The 12,040-nt window shown below is 65.6% G+C and overlaps 1 protein-coding gene across 1 annotated transcript; it reads right to left on the bottom strand.

The window, feature by feature from the left end:
• Window positions 1-33: 33 nt before the first annotated feature.
• Window positions 34-11,735, bottom strand: CDK20 (cyclin dependent kinase 20; the record flags this gene model as incomplete). Its single annotated transcript, XM_082501178.1, has 8 exons — window positions 11,659-11,735; window positions 11,300-11,413; window positions 10,279-10,467; window positions 8,483-8,604; window positions 8,310-8,372; window positions 6,498-6,621; window positions 2,356-2,511; window positions 34-174 (listed from the first exon to the last, which is right to left on the bottom strand). Coding segments are annotated over exons 1-8 (984 nt in total), but the record flags the coding sequence as incomplete, so codon positions are not given.
• Window positions 11,736-12,040: the final 305 nt, after the last annotated feature.

Below are 12,040 nucleotides of genomic sequence, written 5' to 3'. Positions count from 1 at the left end.
GGTCAGGGGGGGCCCCCCGGGGCGGGGGGGCGCAGGGCGGGCGGGGGGGGGCAGGGGCGGGCAGGGAGGGGGGTTGTCCCAGGTCGAAAATTGGGGGGGGGGGTTCGGGGTCCCCCCGGGGGCGGGGGGGGGGTCAGCTCCACGGGGCCGAAAAAAGTAGGGGTGCAGCAGGGCCTGGGGGGGGGAATGGAGGGGGGGGGTCAGGGGGGACCCCCAATTCTCCTGTGTCATCATCCCCCCCCCAAAAACCACGGGGAAGGGGGGGGCAGCACTCCTGGGGCCCCCAAAACTCCTGCCCCCCCCCCCCGATGTCGGGGGGTCCCCCCCATGTCAGGGTCCCCCCCCGATGTCGGGGTCCCCCCCAAACTCCCGCATCCGCCCCCCCAAACCCCATGTCCCCCCAAAACCCCCGCATCCCCCCAAAACTCCTGCATCCCCCCCAAATTCCTGCATCCCCCCGATGTGGGGGTCCCTCCCTCAATGTTGGGGTGTCCCCCGCGATGTGGGGGTCCCCCCAAAACTCTCACTTCCCCCCCAAAACCCCCCATGTCCCCCCCCAAAACCCCCATGTCCCCCCAAAACTCCTGCTTCCCCCCAAACTCCCGGGTCCCCCCAGATGTGGGGTGTCCCCCCCAAGGTTGGGGTCCCCCCCGCGATGTCGGGGTCCCCCCAAAACTCTCACTTCCCCCCCAAAACCCCCCCGCGTCCCCCCCAAAACCCCCATGTCCCCCCAAAACTCTTGCTTCCCCCCAAACTCCCAGGTTCCCCCCCGATGCTGGGGTCCCCCCCGATGCTGGGGTCCCCCCCCGATGTGGGGGTCCCCCCAAACCCCTGCATCCCCCCCAAACTCCCTGCATTCCCCCCAAAACCCCCGTGTCCCCCCAAAACCCCCGCTTCCCCCCCAAAACTCCTGCATCCCCCCCAAATTCCTGGATCCCCCCCGATGTTGGGGTCACCCCGCGATGTCGGGGTCCCCCCAAACCCCCGTGTCCCCCCAAAAACCCCTATGTCCCCCCAAAACTCCTGCTTCCCCCCAAACTCCCGGGTCCCCCCCCGATGTTGGGGTCCCCCCGATGTTGGGGTGTCCCCCCCAATGTTGGGGTCCCCCCCCCGATGTGGGGGTCCCCCCAAACTCCTGTGTCCCCCCCAAAACCCCCGTGTCCCCCCAAAACCCCTGCTTCCCCCCAAACTCCCGGGTTCCCCCCCGATGTTGGGGTGTCCCCCCCGATGTGGGGGTCCCCCCAAACTCCCACATTCCCCCCAAAACCCCCGTGTCCCCCCAAAACTCCTGCTTCCCCCCAAACTCCCGGGTCCCCCCCCGATGTGGGGGTCCCCCCAAACCCTCGCGTCCCCCCCAAAACCCCTGTGTGTCTCCCAAAACCCCCGTGTCCCCCCAAAACCCCTGCTTCCCCCCAAACTCCCGGGTCCCCCCCCGATGTGGGGTGTCCCCCCCAATGTTGGGGTGTCCCCCCCAATGTTGGGGTCCCCCCCGCGATGTCGGGGTCCCCCCAAACTCCTGTGTCCCCCCCAAAACCCCCGTGTCCCCCCAAAACCCCTGCTTCCCCCCAAACTCCCGGGTCCCCCCCCGATGTTGGGGTCCCCCCCGATGTTGGGGTGTCCCCCCCAATGTTGGGGCGTCCCCCCCGATGTGGGGGTCCCCCCAAACTCCTGTGTCCCCCCCAAAACCCCCTGCATCCCCCCCAAAACCCCCATGTCCCCCCAAAACTCCTGCTTCCCCCCAAACTCCCGGGTCCCCCCCCGATGTTGGGGTCCCCCCCGATGTTGGGGTGTCCCCCCCGATGTTGGGGTCCCCCCCGCGATGTTGGGGTCCCCCCAAACCCCCGCGTCCCCCCAAAACCCCCGTGTCCCCCCAAAACCCCTGCTTCCCCCCAAACTCCCGGGTTCCCCCCCGATGTTGGGGTGTCCCCCCCGATGTTGGGGTGTCCCCCCAATGTTGGGGTCCCCCCCCGATGTGGGGGTCCCCCCAAACCCTCGCGTCCCCCCCAAAAACCCCGTGTCCCCCCCAAAACCCCCATGTCCCCCCAAAACTCCTGCTTCCCCCCAAACTCCCGGATTCCCCCCCGATGTTGGGGTGTCCCCCCCGATGTTGGGGTGTCCCCCCAATGTTGGGGTCCCCCCTCCGATGTGGGGGTCCCCCCAAACCCTCGCGTCCCCCCCAAAAACCCCGTGTGTCCCCCAAAACCCCCATGTCCCCCCAAAACCCCCGCGTCCCCCCAAACTCCCGGGTCCCCCCCGATGTTGGGGTGTCCCCCCCGATGCTGGGGTGTCCCCCCCCGATGTGGGGGTCCCCCCCCCGGGTTTGGGGGTCCCCCCCCCCGGTTTGGGGGTCCCCACCTGCTGGGCGGGGATGCGCTGGCGCGAGGGGTAGCGCAGGAAGCGGCGCAGCAGGTCCAGGGCCTCGGGGGGCGCTTCGGGCAGCAGCTGCTCCAGCGGCGCCGGCGCCTGACGCCGGAACCGGATCTTGGGGTAGTCGGGCAGCGCCGACAGCTCCTGACCAGTACGCACCAGTATGGACCAGTATGCACCAGTACGTAGCGGCACCTGCCAGGGAAAACCGCTCCCCCCGCCCAGGACCCGCCAGTAACCCCCCCACGCGCCCACAGTGCTGTCCTGCTATCACCCACTGTGTTTTAACCCTTTCCCAGTATGGACCAGTATCTCCCAGTATGGACCAGTACCTCCCAACAGTGCCCCAGTACAGACCAGTAGCCCCCCAGTAACCCCACACACACCCCAGCGCCGTCCTGCTATCGCCCACTGTGTTTTACTCACTTCCCAGTATGGATCAGTATCTCCCAGTATGGACCAGTACCTCCCAGTATGGCCTAGTACCTCCCAACAGTGCCCCAGTACAGACCACTAGCCCCCCAGTAACCCCCCACACACCCCAGTGCCATCCTGGTATCGCCTACTGTGTTTTACCCATTTCCCAGTATGGCCCAGTATCTCCCAGTATGGACCAATATCTTCCAGTATGGACCAATACCTCACAACAGTGCCCCAGTACAGACCAGTAGCCCCCCAGTAACCCCACACACACCCCAGCACCGTCCTGCTATCGCCCACTGTGTTTTACCCATTTCCCAGTATGGACCAGTATCTCCCAGTATTTCCCAGTATGGACCAGTATCTCCCAGTATGGACCAGTACCTCCCAGTATGGACCAGTACCTCCCAACAGTGCCCCAGTACAGACCACTAGCCCCCCAGTAACCCCTCCCACACCCCAGCGCCATCCTGGTATCGCCCACTGTGTTTTACCCATTTCCCAGTATGGACCAGTATCTCCCAGTATGACCCAGTACCTCCCAGTATGGCCTAGTACCTCCCAACAGTGCCCCAGTACAGACCACTAGCCCCCCAGTAACCCGACACACACCCCAGCGCCATCTTGGTATCGCCTACTGTGTTTTACCCATTTCCCAGTATGGACCAGTATCTCCCAGTATGGACCAATACCTCCCAGTATGGACCAGTACCTCCCAACAGTGCCCCAGTATGGCCCAGTAGCCCCCCAGTAACCCCCCACCCCCACCCCAGCGCCATCCTGGTATCGCCTACTGTGTTTTACCCATTTCCCAGTATGGACCAGTATGGACCAGTACCTCCCAACAGTGCCCCAGTACAGACCAGTAGCCCCCCAGTAACCCCACACACACCCCAGTGCCGAGCTGGTATCGCCCACTGTGTTTTACCCATTTCCCAGTATGGACCAGTATCTCCCAGTATTTCCCAGTATGGACCAGTATCTCCCAGTATGGCCCAGTATCTCCCAGTATGGACCAGTACCTCCCAACAGTGCCCCAGTACAGACCAGTAGCCCCCCAGTAACCCCACACACACCCCAGCGCCGTCCTGGTATCGCCTACTGTGTTTTACCCATTTCCCAGTATGGACCAGTATCTCCCAGTATGGACCAATATCTTCCAGTATGGACCAATACCTCACAACAGTGCCCCAGTACAGACCAGTAGCCCCCCAGTAACCCCACACACACCCCAGCGCCGTCCTGCTATCACCCACTGTGTTTTACCCATTTCCCAGTATGGACCAGTATCTCCCAGTATCTCCCAGTATGGACCAGTATCTCCCAGTATGGCCTAGTACCTCCCAGTATGGACCAGTACCTCCCAACAGTGCCCCAGTACAGACCAGTAGCCCCCCAGTAACCCCACACACACCCCAGTGCCATCCTGGTATCACCCACTGTGTTTTACCCATTTCCCAGTAGACCAGTATCTCCCAGTATCTCCCAGTATGGACCAGTACCTCCCAGTATGGACCAGTACCTCCCAACAGTGCCCCAGTACAGACCAGTAGCCCCCAAGTAACCCCACACACACCCCAGCGCCATCCTGGTATCGCCCACTGTGTTTTACCCATTTCCCAGTATGGACCAGTATCTCCCAGTATCTCCCAGTATGGACCAGTATCTCCCAGTATGGACCAGTACCTCCCAGTATGGACCAGTACCTCCCAACAGTGCCCCAGTACAGACCAGTAGCCCCCCAGTAACCCCACACCCCCACCCCAGTGCCATCTTGGTATCACCTACTGTGTTTTACCCATTTCCCAGTATGGATCAGGATCTCCCAGTATGGACCAGTACCTCCCAGTATGGACCAGTACCTCCCAACAGTGCCCCAGTACAGACCAGTAGCCCCCCAGTAACCCCACACACACCCCAGCGCCATCTTGGTATCGCCTACTGTGTTTTACCCATTTCCCAGTATGGACCAGTATCTCCCAGTATGGACCAGTACCTCCCAGTATGGACCAGTACCTCCCAACAGTGCCCCAGTACAGACCAGTAGCCCCCCAGTAACCCCCCACACACCCCAGTGCCGAGCTGGTATCACCCACTGTGTTTTACCCATTTCCCAGTATGGCCCAGTATCTCCCAGTATGGCCCAGTATCTCCCAGTATGGACCAGTACCTCCCAACAGTGCCCCAGTATTGCCCAGTAGCCCCCCAGTAAGCCCAGACACCCCCCAGCGCCATCCCAGTATTACTCTCTGCATTTTAACAGTTTCCCAGTATCTCCCAGTACATCCCAGAGCATCCCCCACCCATCCCAGTACATTCCAGTCATCCCAGTGCCCCCCCAGTATATCCCAGTGCCCCCAGCCCCTTCCCAGTCCCCTGCCAGTCTATCCCAGTGGCTCCCAGTGCTCCCCAGTCCCCTCCCAGTCCCCCTTGTCTATCCCAGTACCCCCCAGTGCCCTCCCAGTGCCCCCAAGTCCATCCCAGTGTCCCTCAGTGCCCTCCCAGTCTATCCCAGTCCCCTCTCAGCCCATCCCAGTACCCCCCCAGTGCCATCCCAGTTGACCCCAGTCCCCTCCCAGCGCCACCCAGTCCATCCCAGTCCCCCCCAGTCCCCTCCCAGCCTCTCCCAGTCCCCCCCACTCCCCTCCCAGTGCCCCCACCTCACCCCCCAGCCCCTCCCAGTGCCACCAGTGCCCCCCAATACCCTCCCAGTACCCCCCCAGTGCCATCCCAGTTGACCCCAGTCCCCTCCCAGCGCCACCCAGTCCATCCCAGTCCCCCCCAGTCCCCTCCCAGCCTCTCCCAGTCCCCCCCACTCCCCTCCCAGTGCCCCCACCTCACCCCCCAGCCCCTCCCAGTGCCACCAGTGCCCCCCAATACCCTCCCAGTAACCCCCCAGTGCCATCCCAGTTGACCCCAGTCACCACCCAGTCCATCCCAGTCCCCCCTAGTCCCCTCCCAGTCCCCCCCACTCCCCTCCCAGTGCCCCCACCTCACCCCCAGCCCCTCCCAGTGCCACCAGTGCCCCCCAATACCCTCCCAGTACCCCCCCAGTGCCATCCCAGTTGACCCCAGTCCCCTCCCAGCGCCACCCAGTCCATCCCAGTCCCCCCCAGTCCCCTCCCAGCCTCTCCCAGTCCCCCCCACTCCCCTCCCAGTGCCCCCACCTCACCCCCCAGCCCCTCCCAGTGCCACCAGTGCCCCCCAATACCCTCCCAGTAACCCCCCAGTGCCATCCCAGTTGACCCCAGTCACCACCCAGTCCATCCCAGTCCCCCCTAGTCCCCTCCCAGTCCCCCCCACTCCCCTCCCAGTGCCCCCACCTCACCCCCAGCCCCTCCCAGTGCCACCAGTGCCCCCCAATACCCTCCCAGTACCCCCCCAGTGCCATCCCAGTCCAACCCAGTCACCACCCAGTCCATCCCAGTCCCCTCCTAGTGCCCCCCAATCCCCTCCCAGTGCCCCCACCTCACCCCCCAGCCCCTCCCAGTGCCACCAGTGCCCCCCAATACCCTCCCAGTAACCCCCCAGTGCCATCCCAGTTGACCCCAGTCCCCTCCCAGCGCCCCCCAATCCCCTCCCAGCCTCTCCCAGTCCCCCCCACTCCCCTCCCAGTGCCCCCACCTCGCCCCCCAGCCCCTCCCAGTGCCACCAGTGCCCCCCCCAGACCCTCCCAGTCCCTCCCAGTGCCCCCAGTTTGCCGTGCTCACTGGCCAGGCGCGGGGGCAGGGGGTGCCGAGGGCGCGCAGGACGCAGCAGAGCTGTTCGATGTCATTCTCCCCCGGGAACAGCGGCGACAGGTTCAGCAGCTCCCCGAAGATGCAGCCCACCGCCCTGCGGGGCACTGGGGCTACTGGGGGGCACTGGGAGGCACTGGGAGGGACTGGGAGGGGACCTGGGCATCCAGAGGGAGCCGGGAGACCCCAATCCCCAGCTGTAAGGGGGAAGCTGGTACCAGTATGGAGGGACGAATGGGGACTGGGGAGGACTGGGAGGGACTGGGCAGCGCTGGGAGGGACTGGGAAGCACTGGGAGGTACTGGGAGGGACTGGGAGGGGACCTGGGCATCCAGAGGGAGCCGGGAGACCCCAATCCCCAGCTGTAAGGGGGAAGCTGGTACCAGTATGGGGGGGTGAATGGGGACTGGGGAGGACTGGGAGGGACTGGGAGGGACTGGGCAGCGCTGGGAGGGACTGGGAAGCACTGGGAGGTACTGGGAGGGACTGGGAGGGGACCTGGGCATCCAGAGGGAGCCAGGAGACCCAAATCACCAGCTGTAAGGGGAAAACTGGTACCAGTATGGGGGGGCGAATGCGGACTGGGGAGGACTGGGGAGGCACTGGGAGGGACTGGGGAGGACTGGGAGGGACTGGGAGGCACTGGGAGGGACTGGGGAGAGGACCAAGGTGTCCAGGGGGAGCCGGGAGACCCCAATCCCCAGCTGTAAGGGGAAAACTGGTACCAGTATGGGGGGGCGAATGGGGACTGGGGTGGCAAATGGGGACTGGGGAGGACTGGGGAGGCACTGGGGAGGCACTGGGAGGGACTGGGGAGGACTGGGAGGGACTGGGAGGCACTGGGAGGGACTGGAGAGAGGACCAAGGTGTCCAGGGGGAGCTGGGAGACCCCAATCCCCAGCTGTAAGGGGGAAGCTGGTACCAGTATGGGGGGGTGAATGGGGACTGGGGAGGACTGGGAGGGACTGGGAGGGACTGGGGAGGACTGGGAGGGACTGGGAGGCACTGGGAGGCACTGGGAGGGACTGGAGAGAGGACCAAGGTGTCCAGGGGGAGCCGGGAGACCCCAATCCCCAGCTGTAAGGTGGAAACTGGTACCAGTATGGGGGGGCGAATGGGGAACTGGGGGGGCAAATGGGGACTGGGGAGGACTGGGGAGGCACTGGGAGGCACTGGGGAGGACTGGGAGGGACTGGGAGGCACTGGGAGGGATTGGGGAGAGGACCAAGGTGTCCAGGGGGAGCCGGGAGACCCCAATCCCCAGCTGTAAGGTGGAAACTGGTACCAGTATGGGGGGGCGAATGGGGAACTGGGGGGGCAAATGGGGACTGGGGAGGACTGGGGAGGCACTGGGGAGGCACTGGGAGGGACTGGGGAGGACTGGGAGGGACTGGGAGGCACTGGGAGGGATTGGGGAGAGGACCAAGGTGTCCAGGGGGAGCTGGGAGACCCCAATCCCCAGCTGTAAGGTGGAAACTGGTACCAGTATGGGGGGGCGAATGGGGAACTGGGGTGGCAAATGGGGACTGGGGAGGACTGGGGAGGCACTGGGGAGGCACTGGGAGGGACTGGGGAGGACTGGGAGGGACTGGGAGGCACTGGGAGGGCCTGGGGAGAGGACCAAGGTGTCCAGGGGGAGCTGGGAGACCCCAATCCCCAGCTGTAAGGGGAAAACTGGTACCAGTATGGGGGGGGAATGGGGAACTGAGGGGGCACTGGGAGGGACTGGGGAGAACTGGGAGGGACTGGGAGGCACTGGGAGGGTCCCCAGTGTCCGGAACTCACCATAAATCGACCCCTTCGTCGTAGTGTCGGGCGCCGTAGAGCAACTCGGGGGCTCGATACCACCTAAAAACAAAAAAAAACCCCAAAATGTGGGTGGGTGAGGGGGATCACCGGGGGATACTGGGAGGGACTGGGACGAACTGGGATGAACTGGGCGAAGGGTCCCCCGCTACCTGGTGGCCACTTGGTGGCTGTAGGGCCGTCCCCGGGGGGTGGCCAGGACGCGGGCCAGCCCGAAATCCGCCAGTTTGAGGCATCCAGTCCCGTCCAGCAGCAAGTTGGCCGGCTTCAGGTCCTGCACCAGTCCCTCCCAGTCCATCCCAGTTCCCCCCTTTCCCCTCCCATACTGGTACCAGTTTCCCCCCTACAGCTGGGGATGGGGGGTCCCCCGGCTCCCCCCAGATCTTGGGGGCGCCCCCATCTCAGCGCCCCCCCCCCCCCCGCCCAATGTCCCATGTGTCGTGTGTCCCCCCCCCCAAATTTGGGGTCCCCCCCCAATGTCCCCCGTCCCCCCCTCGTTTTGGGGTTCTCTCCCTATTTTGGGGTGTCCACCCACATTTTGGGGTGCCCCCCCACCTCCTGCATCCCCCCCATTTTGGGGTGCCCCCCCCATTTTGGGGTCACCCCCCACCTCCTGTGTCCCACTCATTTTGGGGTGCCCCCCCCCATTTTTGGGAGCCCCCCCACCTCCTGTGTCCACCCCCATTTTGGGGTCACCCCCCCATTTTGGGGTCACCCCCCACCTCCTGTGCCCGCCCCATTTTGGGGTGCCCCCACACCTCCTGTGTCCCCCCCATTTTGGGGTGCCCCCCACCATTTTAGGGTCACCCCCCACCTCCTGTGCCCCCCCATTTTGGGGTGCCCCCCCACCTCCTGTGTCCCCCCCATTTTGGGGTCACCCCCCCATTTTGGGGTCACCCCCCACCTCCTGCGTCCCCCCCATTTTGGGGTCACCCCCCCATTTTGGGGTCACCCCCCACCTCCTGTGCCCCCCCCATTTTGGGGTGCCCCCCCACCTCCTGTGTCCCCCCCATTTTGGGGTGCCCCCCCCATTTTGGGGTCACCCCCCACCTCCTGTGTCCCCCCCCCATTTTGGGGTGCCCCCCCCCATTTTGGGGTGCCCCCCCCACCTCCTGCATCCCCCCCATTTTGGGGTCACCCCCCACCTCCTGCGTCCCCCCCATTTTGGGGTGCCCCCCCCCATGTTGGGGTCACCCCCCACCTCCTGTTTCCCCCCCATTTTGGGGTCACCCCCCACCTCCTGCATCCCCCCCATTTTGGGGTCACCCCCCCACCTCCTGTGTCCCCCCCATTTTGGGGTGCCCCCCCCATTTTGGGGTCACCCCCCACCTCCTGTGTCCCCCCCATTTTGGGGTGCCCCCCCCATTTTGGGGTCACCCCCCCACCTCCTTTGCCCCCCCCATTTTGGGGTCACCCCCCACCTCCTGTGTCCCCCCCATTTTGGGGTGCCCCCCCCCATTTTGGGGTCACCCCCCACCTCCTGCATCCCCCTATTTTCGGATGCCCCCCCCATTTTGGGTTGCCCCCCCCACCTCCTGCATCCCCCCCATTTTGGGGTGCCCCCCCCATTTTGGTGTCACCCCCCACCTCCTGTGCCCCCCCATTTTGGGGTGCCCCCCCACCTCCTGCGTCCCCCCCATTTTGGGGTGCCCCCCCCCATTTTGGGGTCACCCCCCACCTCCTGTGTCCCCCCCCATTTTGGGGTGCCCCCCCCATTTTGGGGTCACCCCCCACCTCCTGTGCCCCTCCCATTTTGGGGTGCCCCCCCCTCCACATCCCCATCTCCCCCCCCCCCGCAATGTCCCCCTCCCCCCCCCCCATTCCAACCATCCCCCCATATTTCATCCTTCCCCCCCCCCCCCCTCCAATTTGGGGATGTCCCGTGTCCCCCCCCTCACCCCCCCCCCCCCCCCCCCAAAATTTGGGGGTGCCCCCCCCCGCCCCGTACCCGGTGGAGGATGCGGTGGCGGTGGCAGTGGCCGAGCCCCCGCAGGGTCATGGCCAGGAGGGCGCGGACGCGGGGGGGGGGCAGGGGGGCGGGGGCCGCCCGCAGCAGCCCCCCCAGGTCCCCCAGCAGCAGCTCGAAGGCCAACACCACCGCCGGGCCCTGCGCGAAGGCCGCCCGCAGCCGCAGCACCTGCGGGACCCCCAGAGCTAAGGGGGGGGGTCCCCAATATCGGGGGGGTCCCCCCAATATTTGGGGGAGGGGGGCAATATTTGGGGGGGCCCCCAAAATTGGAGGGGGGGGCACAGGAGTTTGGGGAAGAGGGGAAATGACCCCCATATGCTCCTATTAGTGAGGTGTGATATGGGGTTTGGGAGGGGCATAGGGGTCGAGGGGGGGATGGGGGGACCCCAATATCGGGGGGGTCCCCAATATTTGGAGGGGGCCCCCAAAATTGGAGGGGGGGTCACAGGAGTTTGGGGAAGGGGGGAAAGAACCCCCATATACTCCTCTTAGTGGGGTGTGATATGGGGTTTGGGGGGGGCGTAGGGGTCTGGGGGGGGAATGGGGGACCCCAATATCGGGGGGGGTCCCCAATATTTGGAGGGGGCCCCCAAAATTGGAGGGGGGGCACAGGAGTTTGGGGAAGGGGGGAAAGAACCCCCATATACTCCTGTTAGTGGGGTGTCATAGGGGTTTGGGGGGGCGTAGGGGTCTGGGGGGGGCATAGAAGGGGTGGGGGGGCATAGAGGGGGTGGGGGGACCCCAATATCGGGGGGGTCCCCAATATTTGGAGGGGGCCCCAAAATCGGAGGGGGGGGCACAGGAGTTTGGGGAAGGGGGGAAAGAACCCCCATATACTCCTCTTAGTGGGGTGTGATATGGGGTTTGGGGGGGGCGTAGGGGTCTGGGGGGGGTATAAAGGGTCTCGGGGGGGTACAGGGGGTGCGGGGGACACCCCAAGATTTTGGGGGGAGCCCCAACATCGTGTGTGTGTGTGTGTGTGTGTGTGTGTGACACTCACATGGGGGTGGTCCTCGATCTCCCTGAGGGCTTTGATTTCCCGCAGGGTTTGGGGGGGGACCCCCTCCTCGGGGCGCCGCAGGGGGACCTTCTTCAGGGCCACCGTTTCCCCTGTCTGGGGACACACACACACACACACACACACACACACACACCACCCATAGGTGCTGGGCGGGCGGGGGGGGGGGCGGGGGGGGGGCGCCCAGGCCCACAGAACCCCCCCAAAAAGGGACACGGGCGCCCGCGGCCTACAGGCCCACAGCCCCCCCTACAGGCCCACAGCCCCCCCCACAGGCCTCAGACCCCCATTAACACTCCCCCCCCCCCCCCCCCCAAAAAAAAAAGGCCCCCCAGCCCCACCTCCCGGTCCTTAGCCTTGAAGACGACGCCGTGAGCGCCCTCCCCGATGCGGCCCAGTATGATGTACTGGTCCATACTGGCGGCGCTGGGCAAAGGCGGAAGCGCGCGGGGCATTGTGGGGTAAGACCCCCCTCCGGACCACAATGCACCGCGCGGCGCGCTCTCCCCCCCCCCCCCCCCCTCCGCGCAGGTAACCCTGCGGCCCCTGGCAACCGCGCCACGCCCCTAGCAACCAGACCACGCCCCTGGCAACCGCGCCGCTCTCCCCGCCAACCAGGCCCCGCCCCTGGCAACCGCGCCGCTCTCCCCGCCAACCAGGCCTCGCCCCCTGCACAGCAGGCTCCGCCCCCGGCAACAGCGCTCCGCCCCTAGCAGCTAGGCC

The sequence above is a fragment of the Vanellus vanellus genome (genome assembly GCF_965231255.1).
Source record: "Vanellus vanellus genome assembly, contig: HAP1_SCAFFOLD_2332, whole genome shotgun sequence".
NCBI classification, from domain to species: Eukaryota; Metazoa; Chordata; class Aves; order Charadriiformes; family Charadriidae; genus Vanellus; species Vanellus vanellus.
Note: the sequence above shows the minus strand (reverse complement) of the source record. Positions and strands in the feature narration are given on the sequence as shown.